The sequence below is a fragment of the Gobius niger genome (genome assembly GCF_951799975.1).
Source record: "Gobius niger genome assembly, chromosome: 3".
Taxonomy (NCBI): domain Eukaryota; kingdom Metazoa; phylum Chordata; class Actinopteri; order Gobiiformes; family Gobiidae; genus Gobius; species Gobius niger.
Window position 1 is genome coordinate 2850017 of NC_136854.1, and position 15486 is coordinate 2865502.

General features: G+C 47.2%; 2 protein-coding genes across 2 annotated transcripts in view; both read left to right on the forward strand.

Moving 5' to 3' along the window:
• Positions 1–4409, forward strand: part of LOC306960422 (protein NLRC3-like) — a gene marked incomplete at both ends in the record, with an annotated part of 38212 nt that extends 33803 nt beyond the window's left edge. Inside the window, 2 exons of the mRNA XM_079552853.1 lie at positions 706–752; positions 3874–4409. Of these exons, the coding sequence (XP_079408979.1) occupies positions 706–752; positions 3874–4409 (583 nt within the window). The remainder of the gene's footprint in view (positions 1–705; positions 753–3873) is intronic.
• Positions 1–15486, forward strand: part of LOC306960570 (protein NLRC3-like) — a gene marked incomplete at its 3' end in the record, with an annotated part of 148548 nt that overhangs the window by 37731 nt on the left and 95331 nt on the right. The window lies entirely within an intron of this gene.

Sequence of the window (15486 nt, forward strand, 5' to 3'; positions counted from 1 at the left end):
TAATTAGGACCTTATTTTTCTCATTTTTACATTTTCATGTAATTGTGTTTTATTTGAGTCCATTCAGATTCTTTGTGCATCAATGACAACATTAGCTCATGTTTTGGTGTCGATCTTTAAATAAAACGGAGACGTAACATTCGATCCTCACATATGTGACAGTTAGCAAGTCGGCTCGTCCGGGATACTCTTCAGAGTCTGTTAGCATTAGCCTCAAACATCGCACATTCTGATCAATCAGAATGTTCATGTTTAACATTCTGATCAGATGTTTAATTGTCCACATTTAAGTTTCTGTCAACGCCTCTTTAGAAAACATTAATGACTGTCCAGAGCATTAAAGGTTTGACTTCAGATACAAATGAGTGAATAAAAGTGTCGTCTGAGCTAAATGCTAACTCTGATTCAGTTTCTTCTTTTTGTGGCTCAGATTCACATCCATTGGCCTCGAAACATCATCTAATTATATGTTAATGATAAAGAAACCACATAAAGGATATCAATGCCATGAAAAGGACAAACTGTACCTCACCATACTTTAGTTTTGTGCTGGGCTTCACTGTTTATTCTTACAGATGTAACAATCAATTTAAAACAGGTCCCTGATTCCAGGGCGACACAATGACCCTGTGACTGTGAGGCTGTTTAGTTGTTCCTGTGTGACATCATCTGCATGCCCTGTTTAACTGAAGTGTGTTTCCTCAGACTGGATCCTGCTGGAGCTGAGTGGTTAAAACCAGGACTCAGGAAGTGTGAGTATAACGTTCACACAAAGCATTCTGGGTAATGGAGTCTTCATATAAACACTGTCTGCAGTGAGACTCGTTTCATCCCCAGAGAAGTGTCTCCTGCTCAACATGTTTTTACTGAGTTTCTGTTGAAACAACTTTGTCATGTTTTCATTTTCTCACAACGATCAGCAACTGGTTCATTTAAAATTGTATCGTCAGGAACAGGTTATTGAGGACAAATGCTTTTCTTTTTTACATTATTTTATTAAGGGGGCTCTGCAATCGTTATACGGGAACTTCAAAAACAGCTTCATATTTTAAGGAATTTGTAACCCCCCAAACAAAGGTCATATTTTATTTTTGTTTACTGAAAAGATTTGTGAAAGAGCCAAGTCCACACTGGTCAGTCTGCACCCACATGTTTGTTCCTCAGAGTTCACAGGTCGGGAGCATGGCCGTATCTACCATTGACGTCCATTTTAGCTTCTTTTTTAACACATTGATAATCCTTTGTAAACACGCGCTTATACAGACGGAAGAGCCTCTAATTCAGATGTGGATGAGCTGGTTCTGGACCTACATGTGTCCACTCTAAAACCCAACCTCATGGAACCTTTGGACCCGAGTGTAAACTGGGCGGAGGCGCGGCTGAGGCGGTGTCCGCCTTCACTACAACAGCAGCGCCTTTAGCATGAACCGCACTAAAGTTTCTTTACTCTGCCATAAAGAGAGAGGAGCCTGTGCGTGGTCAGACTGACGTGACTTGGAGTTTTCCTCTCAGTCTGATCCGAGGAGTGAGAGGAAGTAGAAGCGTCTGTGGCCTCATCGTTCTCCTCCTCTGCCGCTGAACCCCTGGCTTTGTGTCTGTCTCATGCAGAGACTGTAATGTCCTGCTTAGAAATGATCTTGGCTTTAATGAGAGCTGAAACCAGTGGTTTGACAGTGAGGGCGCCGCAGAGGGGGCGGGGCCAGAGCGTAGAGTCCAAACCAGAGTCTGATGTTCAGAATGAGCCGGTCACTGGGACAAAGCAAAACCCTCAGCTTTACCCGTTCACACAAACAGCCTCCAAACGTGTTGGAACCACTGGCCCAGGCTCTTTCTCTGACACAGTCTCTCTGGTCCTAGTGGATGTTGTGCCCATAGTGAGGATGATGAGACTGGACCTCAAAAACAATCCCCTCTCCCCCTCTCCAGCAAAGAGAAAACATGGAGATTCATGAGGGGCACAGTGTTTCTGCAGCAGTGGTCGTTCGCAGCATCTTTTATTTTTAGCTCTGGGTCGCATTGGAATCCTTCTGTTCAGCTCAGACACCCCGCAGCCCATGCTTTGCTTTAAACATTTGTGTCTGCCCATCACCGCAGCACCACTTTGTGGGCAGGTCTGACACACAGCCCCGCCCACTGTCACACAGCCCCGCCCACTGTCACACAGCCCCGCCCTCCATCAGACCTCCTGCTGAGGAGCTTTGGATCATCTTTAAACTCCAGATGAATTTCCCGACGTGCTCCACTCTGTGAAAGAGCTTTACCGATGAGCTTCTATTCATTAAACCTGAAACTCTGAGTCATGAACCACAGAGACGTGTTTAATGAGCGACGTCACAGTCACTTTGATTCAACACGTCTGAACTTGAAGAAAGTCATTTGAGAATTAGAACGAAAAATACATTTATTAGTTAGAAAAGAAACAAGTCTTTAAATATTCTTAAATCAGTAATTTACAGGAACTAAACTAAAGTTACACCTTCCTGAGTCTGAGACGTGTTTTGTTCCTGATAAACCACTTTCTAAGAGTTTAAATGTAAATGTTCATTATGTTTCTTTATCTGCGACAGCGCGACACAAACAAGAATTCAAGTTTTAATATGAAAAAAAATGTTTGTTGTTTGTGACTTCAGAACATTCCAGGTTATGTGTGGCTACGTCACAAGAGAAACTAAACTGAAACATAAATAAATGAGCTCAGCTTCACTCAGACGATCCTGTGAAGCCTTTGGAACAGAAGCATTTTTACAGAAACAATAATTAAAGCTCCTGTTTTATTCTATTGTCGGAGTGAAATGTTACAAACTGTGGCTTAAAAATGTGCAGTTTCTTATTCTTTTTATTCTTAAGGCGAGACACGGCAGGTGAAAGTATTGATTTTTCCCGTAGTGGTCGAAGTGGAGATTTTTATCTATTTTCCTCCCTTTACATCTTAGTTTTCATGTCAGAGTATAAAAATAACAAAACTCACCCCGCATGATGTTTATTTTATGATGTTTTGTCTGCGAGGTGGGGGCAACCCGGAAGTAGCTGCTGCGCTGCTTAGAAAGTCCGTCTTTCAAGCGGGTTTTCATTCATAAATATTGACAAATTTTACATCCACGTGTCCTGCTAAGGGTCCCCGTGATGATGCTTTCACCCAAATATGGTATTATTCCTCCTACGAGAGGCCCGGTGCAGCAAAGTCGGAGAACGGGCCGCGCATGCGCAGTCGTTACAAATCTTCAGAGCTGGCGTTCATGGAATGAAAAAAAAACGCACTCGGGCAGCGGGGCAGCCCTTATAGAAGTTCCCACGGACTCCAAACTTTCCAGTCTGAGACCTAACAATATTTTTAAGGTTTTTTCAGAGGGTTTTTTTAATATCTAATTCCTAGCCTGATTTATTCAGCTTTGAAACCAAAAAAACAGGCGGAATTTGAGTTTTTACAGATTTTTTCACTGATGATTAGTTTATTCAAAAACTAAACAAAATATCCAAAATCCCCTCTTAAAAATTTTTAGTTACTAATATGTCAATAAAATAAAACCATAACATTTAATCTGGCTCAATTCATTATTTTGATTTCGTTGCCCAAAATATAGACAATTTTGGCCATTTTAATGCTCAAAATGCCTTATTTTTAGGTGAAAACATAAAATGACAGAAAAAAATATCTGTGATGTTCAGCAAAAGTTTCAAATTGACATCTCTACATTTATTTTTTCCCCCTATTCACCTGCAGTGTCTCGCCTTAAGTAACAATAATTAAATTGATCATGTATGTGTTGATATATTTATATTTGAATCTTTGAGTCCATTTCAAATCAATATAAATGTCGTTCTCCTCTAAAGAGTGAACAGGGACTAACTGCTGCTGTGTTTTCTCTCCGTCAGATTTCACTGAACTCTCTCTGGATCCAAACACAGCTCAGAGGAACCTCAAACTGTCTGACAACAACAAGAAGGCGACATTTGTGAAAGAGTGGCAACCGTATCCAGATCATCAGGACAGATTTGAGGACTGGCATCAGCTTCTGTGTGACTCTGGTCTGACTGGGCGCTGTTACTGGGAGGTCCAGTGGAGAGGGAGGGTTTATATATCAGTGTCTTACAGAAGAATCACGAGGAAAGGAGGAGGTTATGACAGTTTGTTTGGACACAATGATCAGTCCTGGAGTCTGATCTGCTCTAAAAGTGGTTTCGCTGTTTTGCATGAAGACAATCAAACCCGCCTCCCTCAGCCCGGCTCCTCCTCTGGGACAGTAGGGGTGTATATGGACTGTGCTGCTGGCTCTCTGTCCTTCTACACAGTCTCCTCTGAGGAACCGATCCACCTCCACACCTTCAACACCACCTTCACTCACACCCTGATCCCTGGGTTTGGGTTTAGGTTCTGGACTGAAGGCTCCTCAGTGTCTCTGTCAGACTGAGGATCAGAGTCTCAATTATACAGATGAGTTTCAGTCACATGACCTTTTCCTGACATTCCTTTCCCAGTTCATTGATAAAACAAAGTTAATCATTAGAGATGTTGGAAAATCTCCTTCAGATAAATAAATAAAATAACTAAACCGTATGAAGGGAAACTCTCGGTCACGTCTTTGTCTTTTTCTGAATCCTTTTGTTCCAGAATCCTGAGTTCAACATCTGTCATTAAAACCACTCAATAAATGAATGAATAACATTGATTTAAATATGTGACCAATAAAAAGTGGATTTATTATTTGCACATGTTCAACTTTTTAAAGCAGATGGAGAAATGTGAAAGTAAATAATAAACTGGTCACTTCAGTTACCGTGTCATTCATTTGTAAGTTACAAATTCCCTCGTCGTGTGGAGGGTCACGTAGTCCCAGCCTACGTTATGTCCAACTTCTACAGAGGGACTATAGAGAGCATCCTGACCAGCTCCATCACTGTGAGGTTCTTCTACAGAGGGACTATAGAGAGCATCCTGACCAGCTCCATCACTGTGTGGTTCTTCTACACTGCGTTCCAAATTATTATGCAAATGACATTTTTCTAAGATTTTCTAAATTGTCAACTCAAATAAGAGTCAGCATAATTTTCAAGTCTTTAACTGGTAGAGGATCATTTAAATGTGGTGGAAAAAATGTCCTAGTGATAACAGTATTTTTTTCAAAAATAAATATGGTAAAAACCTCAAAATCTACTGTTCCAAATTATTATGCAACTCATCGTTTCAATACATTTTAAAGCTTGTAATTAACTGAAAATGGTCATTTGTTGAATTTGTAGCATTAGGAGGTCATATTTACTGAAATCAAAAGCTATTTCAATCAAAATAATATTAACAGGTCAAGTTATATTTTGCCATAGGAGCCCTTGTGTGATGGCAGCTTCAAAATTCTTAAATCCATTAAACTTGTGAGTTTTTGGACAGTTTCTGCTTGGATTTCTTTGCAGGATGTTAGAATAGCTTCCCAGAGCTGCTGTTTGGATGAAAACTGCCTCCCACCCTCATAGAAGTGTTTTTTGTTGAGGCTCCAAAGGTTCTCAATAGGGTTGAAGTCAGGGGAGGAGGGGGTCCACATCATGAGTTTCTCTCCTTTTATGCCCATAGCAGCCAGTGATGCAGAGGTTTTCTTTACAGCAGGACATGGTGCGTTGTCATGATGAAGAGGATTTTGTTAGGGAAAGCTCGGCTCTTCATTTTGTAGCATAGAAGACAGTGGTCAGTCAGAAACTCCACATATTTTTCAAAGGTCATTTTCACACCTTCAGGGAGCCTAAAAGGGCCTAAAGGGGCCGACCAGCTCTCTCACCATGACTCTGGCCCAAAACATGACTCTGCCCCCTCCTTACTGACGTCACAGCCTTGTTGGGACATTGTGGCCATTCACCAACTATCCACTACTCCATTGATCTGACCATCCAGGGTTACATGGCACTCATCAGTGAACAAGACTGTTTGAAAATGAGTCCTCATGTATTTCTGAGCCCGTTGCAGCTGTTTCTGTTCATGAACATTCAATTAACAGTTCAGGGGAGGCCCGTGTAGAAGGTTTATGCACAACTGCAGCCTCTGGAGGGTCCTACACCTTGATGTTTGGGAGACTCCAGAGGCACCAGCAGCTTCAAATACCTGTATGCTGCTTTGTAGCATATGTTCTCCTAATCTGATGTGTTTGTCTCGCAGAAACCGTCCATATTGTGCCTTTATCTGCACAAACCGGAGTGCGCTCTGCATCATCCACAAATCTCTTATCTGTATGATGATTATGCTTAATTTTTCATGAAATATCGAAGGTTTTCATACCTAGACCAAGGTATTCAACTATTTCACGCTTTTCATCAGCAGAAAGACCCTTTTTCTTTCCCATATTGCTTGAAAATGATGATCTGCATAATAAAGTGGAACACCCTTTTTCAGTAGTTTTTCCCTTAACCCTCGTGTCGCCTTCGCGGGTCTTTTTGACCCGCTGTCATGTTCCGGGCATTTGGATGCAAGGTGACACAAGGGGGCGCCCTTCCAACCTTCTCAGAAGTCTGAAGTTCTGTCTAAAGCAGAAGCTCCATGACTTCCTTCTTCACTTCTCAGTCTGTGACTGAAGAGCAATGAGGCCTCAGCCTTTTTACTGCAAACAAAGAGCTCACTGTATTTAGCCTCATGTTACTGTCACTCATGGTGTCTGACCTAAAGTCTCACTCTGAAGAAAGTCAACTTACATTTACACTGAGAAGGTTGGAAGGGCGCCCCCTTGTGTCACCTTGCATCCAAATGCCCGAACATGACAGCGGGTCAAAATGACCCGCGAAGGCGACACCTGAAAACTAATCATCCCACGTCTCTGAGATTAATGTCAGTGATTCATAGAGCCCCAAGACACGATACCATCCATGAGTTTCATTATTATTGTTTTTTTTTACCTTTTTGACACAAAAATCCAATTTGCATAATAATTTGGAACGCAGTGTACAGAGGGACTATAGAGAGCATCCCGACCAGCTCCATCACTGTGTGGTTCTACTACAGAGGGACTATAGAGAGCATCCTGACCAGCTCCATCACTGTGAGGTTCTTCTACAGAGGGACTATAGAGAGCATCCTGACCATCACTGTGTGGTTCTTCTACAGAGGGACTATAGAGAGCATCCTGAGCATCACTGTGTGGTTCTTCTACAGAGGGACTATAGAGAGCATCCCGACCAGCTCCATCACTGTGTGGTTCTACTACAGAGGGACTATAGAGAGCATCCTGACCAGCTCCATCACTGTGAGGTTCTTCAACAGAGGAACTATAGAGAGCATCCTGACCAACTCCATCACACTGCCTCTTGCTGACGGAGCCTCCAGTGCATCGTGAGAGCAGCAGAGAAGATCTGTGGAGCTCCTCTCCCCTCTATTAAGGAGATGTCCTCGGCCCGTCTCATCCAAAGCAAAGCCGTCAGAATCACCAGGGACTCTTCGCACCATCACACAGTCTTTTCAAGGTAGCGCCTTCAGGGAGGAGACTGCGGAATCTACGGGTCAGTTCCAGTCGACTGAGGAGTAGTTTCGTCCACAGGGCCATCGGGAAGCTGAACTCCCTGCCCTCCCTCATTCCAAAGCAAAAAGTCTCTGTCAATTTCTATCCTGGAGAAGATTGATCGGCCGATATTGTAAAATCCACAAATATCGGCCTTGTATATCGGTTGATTGGCTTTTCCTGCTGATTGAACCATCTCCATGGTTACGCATACATTCCATCCACAAAACCTGAAACCCTAAACACCATTGATCCTGGTCATAAAGGCCACTGATGGAAAGTACAGGCATCATGCTGACCACCCATAGGCTACAGCCGCCGGGTCATTTAAGGGTTAAAGATGCACTAGTGTCAGTTTGATTGGACTAATTATACAAGGACTTTTTCACAACAGCAGAATGGCCAGATCAGGACTGTTTTTTATTTTTTATATTGTTTTTATTTGTTTAGGATGCACCAGAATGCAGGAAAATGAGCATGTTGTGTTTGGTGCTGCTGCTCTGCTGGTGTGCACATGCAGCCACTATCGCCAAAAATGCCTTTAAATTGGCTTGTAAGTGGCTTGTAAGTGGCCCGCCCATCCTCTGTGAAAATAGCCAGAGTTCTTTGCCTGGCAGAATGTTGGATTTTCCAAATTTCCCCGTTTATTCACAAAAGCCACAGTTTTAGACTCGTACGGACTTATACTAAACCTCTGTCACTGAAAGATGTTTTAATTTGGACGTTTTTGGCTGCAAATGCAGCTTTTTCTGGACTGTACAATCACAGGAAGTTCAGTTAGGCACTTTCCTGTCCATCTCTCTGTGTGTTCCTCGTGCTACATGGGCCTCACCAAAATATTGCTTCATACATCGAGGGTGCTTTGGGGCTGGAGCACCCTCTCAACAAATCTTTGGGCGGCCAAGGGAATTTACCCTAATTACAAAATGATTCAATATATTATTGCCCAAACTGTAATTCCGTTTTCTGCAAAATCACCAGTGCGGTCTTTCATAAGATTAATGAGCTGTGTCTCTCACAGCCTGTATAGCTCCGTTGGTAGAGTGCTGGGTTCCCATCCATAAGATGACTGGATCGATTCCAACATTGACTCGGCACTTACTGGGAAGAACATGAATCACCGCCTATGGTGTGGGGGGTGGTGGGTGCTGGGACCAAATTTCTGGGAATTTAGAGAAGCCTCACTCTCATCAGGCCCTTGTTTGTCTGGACTTTCAGCTCTCAGTGATAGCGTGGTCATCTCAGGTGAAAGTAGTTGCTAGTCCATACACAGCCTTGACACTTTTCTAATGCTTTCTCCTTTTAGATGGGCCGCTGCACACTTCATCCGAGCATAAAACACATGACCGTAGGACCGTAGGTAAGATATTTGTCAGTTCGGCTGTCACATATCCTATACCTGTGTCCTGTCATAGATAGAGCGTTGGTTTCCCAACCATGAGATGGCTGGATCAATTCTGACCGTGCCTCTTTTTTTTTTCTTTTTTTCTTTTTTTTTTAACTCGGCGCCTACTCGGAAGAACATGCATTGGCAAACCATGGTCCCACCCTCATGAAAAACAGGGAAAGAACGCTTTCACAATATGCAGAACTAAAGAAAAAGAAATGGGGAAATAGTAGGGAAACAATTGAGGCAAACACTGGGGACAATGTCGAAAACGAAAAAATGTATGAGGGCGACATGACCTGAAATGACCTGCACCTTGTTTATCGTTTTGTTTAATGCTTAGTTTACTTTTGGGTATTTGTATTAGGTTATTTGGTCGTACACCAGTGTTTGTTATGTTAGCTTTTAATGTTTTAGTGCTTGGTGTACGGGGGACAGACACAGTCTTTATTTGTTCTGGTATTTGTATTAAGTTATTTGGACGCACACCAGTGTTTGTTTTGTTAACTTTTGATATTTTAGTCTTTGGTTTACGGGGGACAGACACAGTCTTTATTTGTTCTGGAGAATCTACACACTTGATTTGTGACAATCCAGGAGCAGGGTTGGTGGTTGCAGAGGAGCGTTCTACACTACTGCTCTGCGCCCGGAGCTCATATCTGGACCGTCAATTTAGGCCGCGACTGAGGCTATCGGCCACATTCTTAGATAAAAGGGATGCACCATCCAAATGTGGATGTATGCCATCCCTGCACATGAGCTTGGGCTTTCCCCAAAAGGCGCTCCAATTGTTGACATATCCAACATCATTTTGCTCGCACCATCTAGACAACCAGCAGTTGAATGATAAATGTCTGCTATACATTTCATCATTGACCAAATTGGGCAGAGGACCAGAGTATATTACGGTATCTGACATCGACTTAGCCAATTCACACACCGCGCCTAATTGCAATTTGAGAATCTCTGACTGTCTCCGCCGAATATCGTTACCACCCGCGTGAATCACGATCTGACGGAACCGCCTCCCTCCCTGCTTTAAGCGCCTAAGATTACCTTCGATGTCACCAACTCTGGCCCCCGGATAACACCTAACCAAAGCTGCTGGGATCTTCACGTCCCTAACTATGGAGCTTCCAATCACCAGAGTATCAGGTTCAGCCGGTGTGGCGGTGAGGGGAGAAAACCTGTTCTGGACGTGAAGAGTTTGGTGCGCTACGGGTGTGCGCTTAAGGTGCGTACACACCAAAAGCGTCCATGCCTCCAACTTCCATGTTAACCCTATGTAGAGGTGCTTCAACGCGCTCCGAAATGCAAGCAAAGCTGTCCACGCGTATCAAGCGTAGCAAACGCGAGCGGATGAGGAAAGACGCGTGTCAAAGCCAGGGAGAAGAGCGCGGTGAACGAACAGGGAGGCCACGCCCACTGCTTCATGCACTCAAGTAATCCAATCTACACGTGCGTTCATTTATGCACTTGTTAACCAATCAGGGATGCTGACTGGGCTCAGGCGTCACCTGTTACCTGCAACAAACCATGCCCGAGTCGGACTCGGTTCCGGACTTTGTCCCGCTTGGAGGAGGGGGGCCAGAGCGCGGCTCGGTTGCTCGTGTTTGCGCACACGCACGGATACAGGGGGCTGTTGTATGGGCGGGTGCATTTGTCACGTAAAACAGTGAGAAAAGGCTGTATTTATCAAACAGAGCAGCGGCTGCCTCGCTCTCGTCTCCCCGGCCCCCGACCGCTTCGCTCCCGGGCGGCTCCCCGGACCCCCGGCCACATACCGCTCGTCTCCCCGACCGCTCACTCCCGACGCCCTGGCCGCTTCACGCTCATCTCCCAGACCGCTCACTCCCGACGCCCTGGCCGCTTCACGCTCGTCTCGGGCTGACTTTACGGGAGCGGCTGCGCTTCTCCCGCCCTGTGTCCGAGCTTCTCTGCTACTGTACCCGGTTTGGCCGCAGGCTTTAGTCGGACAGATAACACTGCGTGTGCATTTATCGCCCCCCCCCCCCCCCCCCCCCCCCCCCCCCGCCTCAGCTGAGCAGGATCGAGGCACGAGCACTTCTCTATTTCTCTGCTTTATTAAAATCGACTATTATTCACCATAGCCCTTTTTGTTAAACTGTAGTAAAATGCAAAGAAAAGTGGAGTGAAGAGATTTGACAGGGCTCATAGTAGACATTATTTCACGCAGCTGTTTAGGTTTTTTTTTCCTTCCGCATTTTGTTGCGCTGCTGCTGCTCACGTGCACTTGTAAACAATTCCTCGTGGTCGGCCACGGCTCGGTTCGTTTGTGTAAGTGTGAGCGCGGGCCGTTCGGGGCGTCCAGGCCTTTCCTCAAATGAGCTAGAGATTGGCAAGGTTCGGATGTCAAGTGTGAGTACGCTGAGTCAACAAGTGTGGCCAGACACGCCTCCTATGTATGACACTTGCAAAACTTCACGCGCCAGCAAACAGGCGTTTGTCGCGAGTGTGAAGCGGCGTTGTTTGGCGTCCAACGAGAGGCAGATGGGGCGTGGACGCACGTTTGGTGTGTACGCACCTTTAGTCCTTCCCCCACCCCGAACAGTCACAAATCGTCCTGGTCTTGTCCCGGCTGCACGGGACCCGCTGCGGGGCTAGCCTCAGCCTGGCTAACCTCTCTGGCACTGTCGGAGCGGACTGCGGCTACGGTCCCTCTCGCTATCTGACTGTAGCTAACGCTAGCCTTCACCAAAACTCCTCTAACTCGGACACCCTGGCCTCCAAAGCTACCACTACACTACACCTAACGCAACTACTCCTATCGTCTTTGAAAGAGGCAGGGTTCTGAGTCGACATACGGCAAACTGAGGAGAACAGCACAAAAGAGGCAGTAGACGGGGCAGCCATGGCTAGGCTAGCGGGCTAAGCTAGCCAGCGAGCTACCACGTTACGGAGAAGATAGAGAAGGGATTTAATCCACGCAGAAGGGTTCAAGCGGAGAATTGGGTCCGCGGAGATAATGGGTCAAATTAGATCTCTAACCAGCTAGAGTGGACTCTAAAGCTACGTTTAATACGTGGATTAACAATAGTATGTAGGGTATGAGGGTTTATTAATCAATTCATTTGTATATTAATTAATTAATAGGTTGTAGATTAGCCTTAAAATTTAACGGGGCACCAGTTCGAAAAGCGAACAAAATAAAAGTAAGAATAGGAGGCTAAACTACAGATTTATCTGAAGGAAGTGAGGTCTTGAACGTACACATGGACCCTTATTCTGAAATAATGAACACAGACATTTTTCTCAGATTTTCTAAATTGTCAACTCAAATGAGAGTCAGCATAATTTTCAAGTCTTTACCTGGTAGAGGATCATTTAAATGTGGTGGAAAAAATTTCCTAGTGATAACAGCCCCATGAACTGCTACCTTAACGTGGTGGGGTTGTTTGAGTGCCCGAATGATCCGAGGAGCTATGTTGTCTGGGGCTTTATGCCCCTGGTAGGGTCTCCCATGGCAAACAGGTCCGAAGTGACGGGTCAGACGAAGAGCAGTTCAAAAGACTTCTATGGACGTACAATATTCAAGGACCGTGACGTCGCCCGGCATGGCGCAGCCGGGGCCCCACCCTGGAGCCAGACCTGGGGTTGGGGCCCGAACGCGAGCGTCTGGTGGCCGGGTCTCTGCCCACGGGGCCCGGCCGGGCCCAGCCCGAAGGGACGACGTGGGCCCGCCCTCCTGTTTGTCCATAACGAACACCATGTTCGAGCACAAGGGTGTCCATAAGTGCACGTGGCACCAGGACACCCTAGGCAGGAGGTCGATGATCGACTTTGTAGTTGTGTCGTCTGACCTCCGGCCGCGTGTCTCGGACACTCGGGTGAAGAGAGGGGCGGAGCTGTCAACTGATCACCACCTGGTGGTGAGCTGGATCCGCTGGCAGGGGAGGAAGCCGGTCAGACCTGGCAGGCCCAAGCGTGTTGTGAGGGTCTGCTGGGAACGTCTGGTGGATCCCTCTGTCGGTGGGGTCTTCAACTCCCACCTCCGGAAGAGCTTCACCCAGATTCCGGGGGAGGCGGGGGACATGGAGTCAGAGTGGACTCTGTTCTCCTCCTCCATTGTCGATGCGGCTGCTCGTAGTTGTGGCCGTAAGGTCTCTGGTGCCTGTCGCGGCGGCAATCCCCGAACCCAGTGGTGGCGCCGGGAAGTAAGGGATGCCGTCAAGCTGAAGAAGGAGTCCTACCTGGCCTTGTTGGCTTGTGGGACTCCTGAGGCAGCTGAGAGGTACCGGCAGGCCAAGCGTGCTGCAGCTCGTGCGGTCGCGGAGGCTAAAACTCGGGTCTGGGAGGAGTTCGGGGAGGCCATGGAGGAAGACTATCGGTCGGTCTCGAAGAGATTCTGGCAAACCATCCGGCGCCTCAGGAGGGGGAAGCAGTGCTTCACCAACACTGTGTACAGTGCGGGTGGGGGGCTGCTGACCTCGACTGGGGATGTCGTCGGGCGGTGGAAGGAGTACTTCGAGGACCTCCTCAATCCCGTCGTCACGTCTTCCAATGAGGAAGCAGAGGCTGAGGACTCGGAGGTGGGCTCGCCCATCACCGGGGCTGAAGTCACCAAGGTGGTGAGAAAGCTCCTTGGTGGCAAGGCTCCGGGGGTGGATGAGATTCGCCCTGAGTACCTTAAGTCTCTGGATGTTGTAGGACTGTCTTGGCTGACACGTCTCTGCAACATCGCGTGGCGGTCAGGGACAGTGCCCCTGGATTGGCAGACCGGGGTGGTGGTCCCCCTCTTTAAAAAGGGGGGTCGGAGGGTGTGTTCCAATTACAGAGGAATCACCCTCCTTAGCCTCCCCGGTAAGGTCTATTCCGGGGTGCTGGAGAGGAGGATCCGGCCGATAGTTGAACCTCGGATCCAGGAGGAACAATGCGGTTTTCGTCCTGGTCGTGGCACACTGGACCAACTCTATACCCTTCATCGGGTACTCGAGGGTTCGTGGGAGTTCGCCCAACCAGTCCACATGTGTTTTGTGGATCTGGAGAAAGCGTTCGACCGCGTCCCTCGTGGTGCCCTGTGGGGGGTGCTCCGGGAGTATGGGGTCCGGGGCCCTCTGCTAAGGGCTGTCCGTTCCCTGTATGACCGCAGCAGGAGCTTGGTTCGCATTGCCGGCAGTAAGTCAGACCTGTTCCCGGTGCGTGTTGGTCTCCGCCAGGGCTGCCCTTTGTCACCGGTTCTGTTCATTACTTTTATGGACAGAATTTCTAGGCGCAGCCAGGGGCCGGAGGGTGTCCGGTTTGGGAGCCTCAGAGTCTCATCTCTGCTGTTTGCGGACGATGTTGTTCTGATGGCTTCAACGAACCAGGACCTCCAGCACGCACTGGGGCGGTTTGCAGCCGAGTGTGTAGCGGCCGGGATGAGGATCAGCACCTCCAAATCCGAGGCCATGGTTCTCCACCGGAAAAAGGTGGCTTCCCCTCTTCGGGTCGGTGGGGAGTCCTTGCCTCAAGTGGAGGAGTTCAAGTATCTCGGGGTCTTGTTCACGAGTGGGGGACGGATGGAGCGTGAGATCGATAGACGGATCGGTGCAGCGTCAGCAGTGATGCGGTCGCTGTATCGGTCTGTCGTGGTGAAGAGGGAGCTGAGTCGGAGGGCAAAGCTCTCGATTTACCGATCGATCTACGTTCCCACCCTCACCTATGGTCATGAGATTTGGGTCATGACCGAAAGGACAAGATCGCGAATACAAGCGGCCGAAATGAGTTTCCTTCGCAGGGTGGCTGGGCGCACCCTCCGAGATCGGGTGAGGAGCTCAGTTACCCGGGAGGAGCTCGGAGTAGAGTCGCTGCTCCTTCACGTCGAAAGGAGCCAGCTGAGGTGGCTCGGGCATCTGTTTCGGATGCCTCCTGGTCGCCTCCCGCGGGAGGTGTTCCAGGCATGTCCTAGTGGGACAAGGCCTCGTGGAAGGCCCAGGACACGGTGGTGGGACTATGTCTCCGAGCTGGCCTGGTGTCGCCTCGGGGTCAGAACAGCTGGAGGAGGTGTGTGTGGATCGGGAAGTTTGGGCATCTCTGCTGAGACTGCTGCCCCCGCGACCCGGCCCCGGATAAAGCGGAAGAAAATGGATGGATGGATGGATAACAGTATTTTTTTCAAAAATAAATATAGTAAAAACCTCAAAATCCACTGTTCCAAATTATTATGCAACTCATCGTTTCAATACATTTTAAAGCTTGTAATTAACTGAAAATGGTCATTTGTTGAATTTGTAGCATTAGGAGGTCATATTTACTGAAATCAAAAGCTATTTCAATCAAAAAAAATATTAACAGGTCAAGTTATATTTTACCATAGGAGCCCTTGTGTGAAGCAGCTTCAAAATTCTTAAATCCATTAAACTTGTGAGTTTTTGGACAGTTTCTGCTTGGATTTGTTTTCAGGATGTCAGAATAGCCTCCCAGAGCTGCTGTTTGGATGAAAACTGCCTCCCACCCTCATATAAGTTGTTTTTGTTGAGGCTCCAAAGGTTCTCAATAGGGTTGAGGTCAGGGGAGGAGGGGGTCCACATCATGAGTTTCTCTCCTTTTATGCCCATAGCAGCCAGTGATGCAGAGGTTTTCTTTGCAGTATGACATGGTGCGTTGTCATGCATGAGAGGAGTTTGTTCG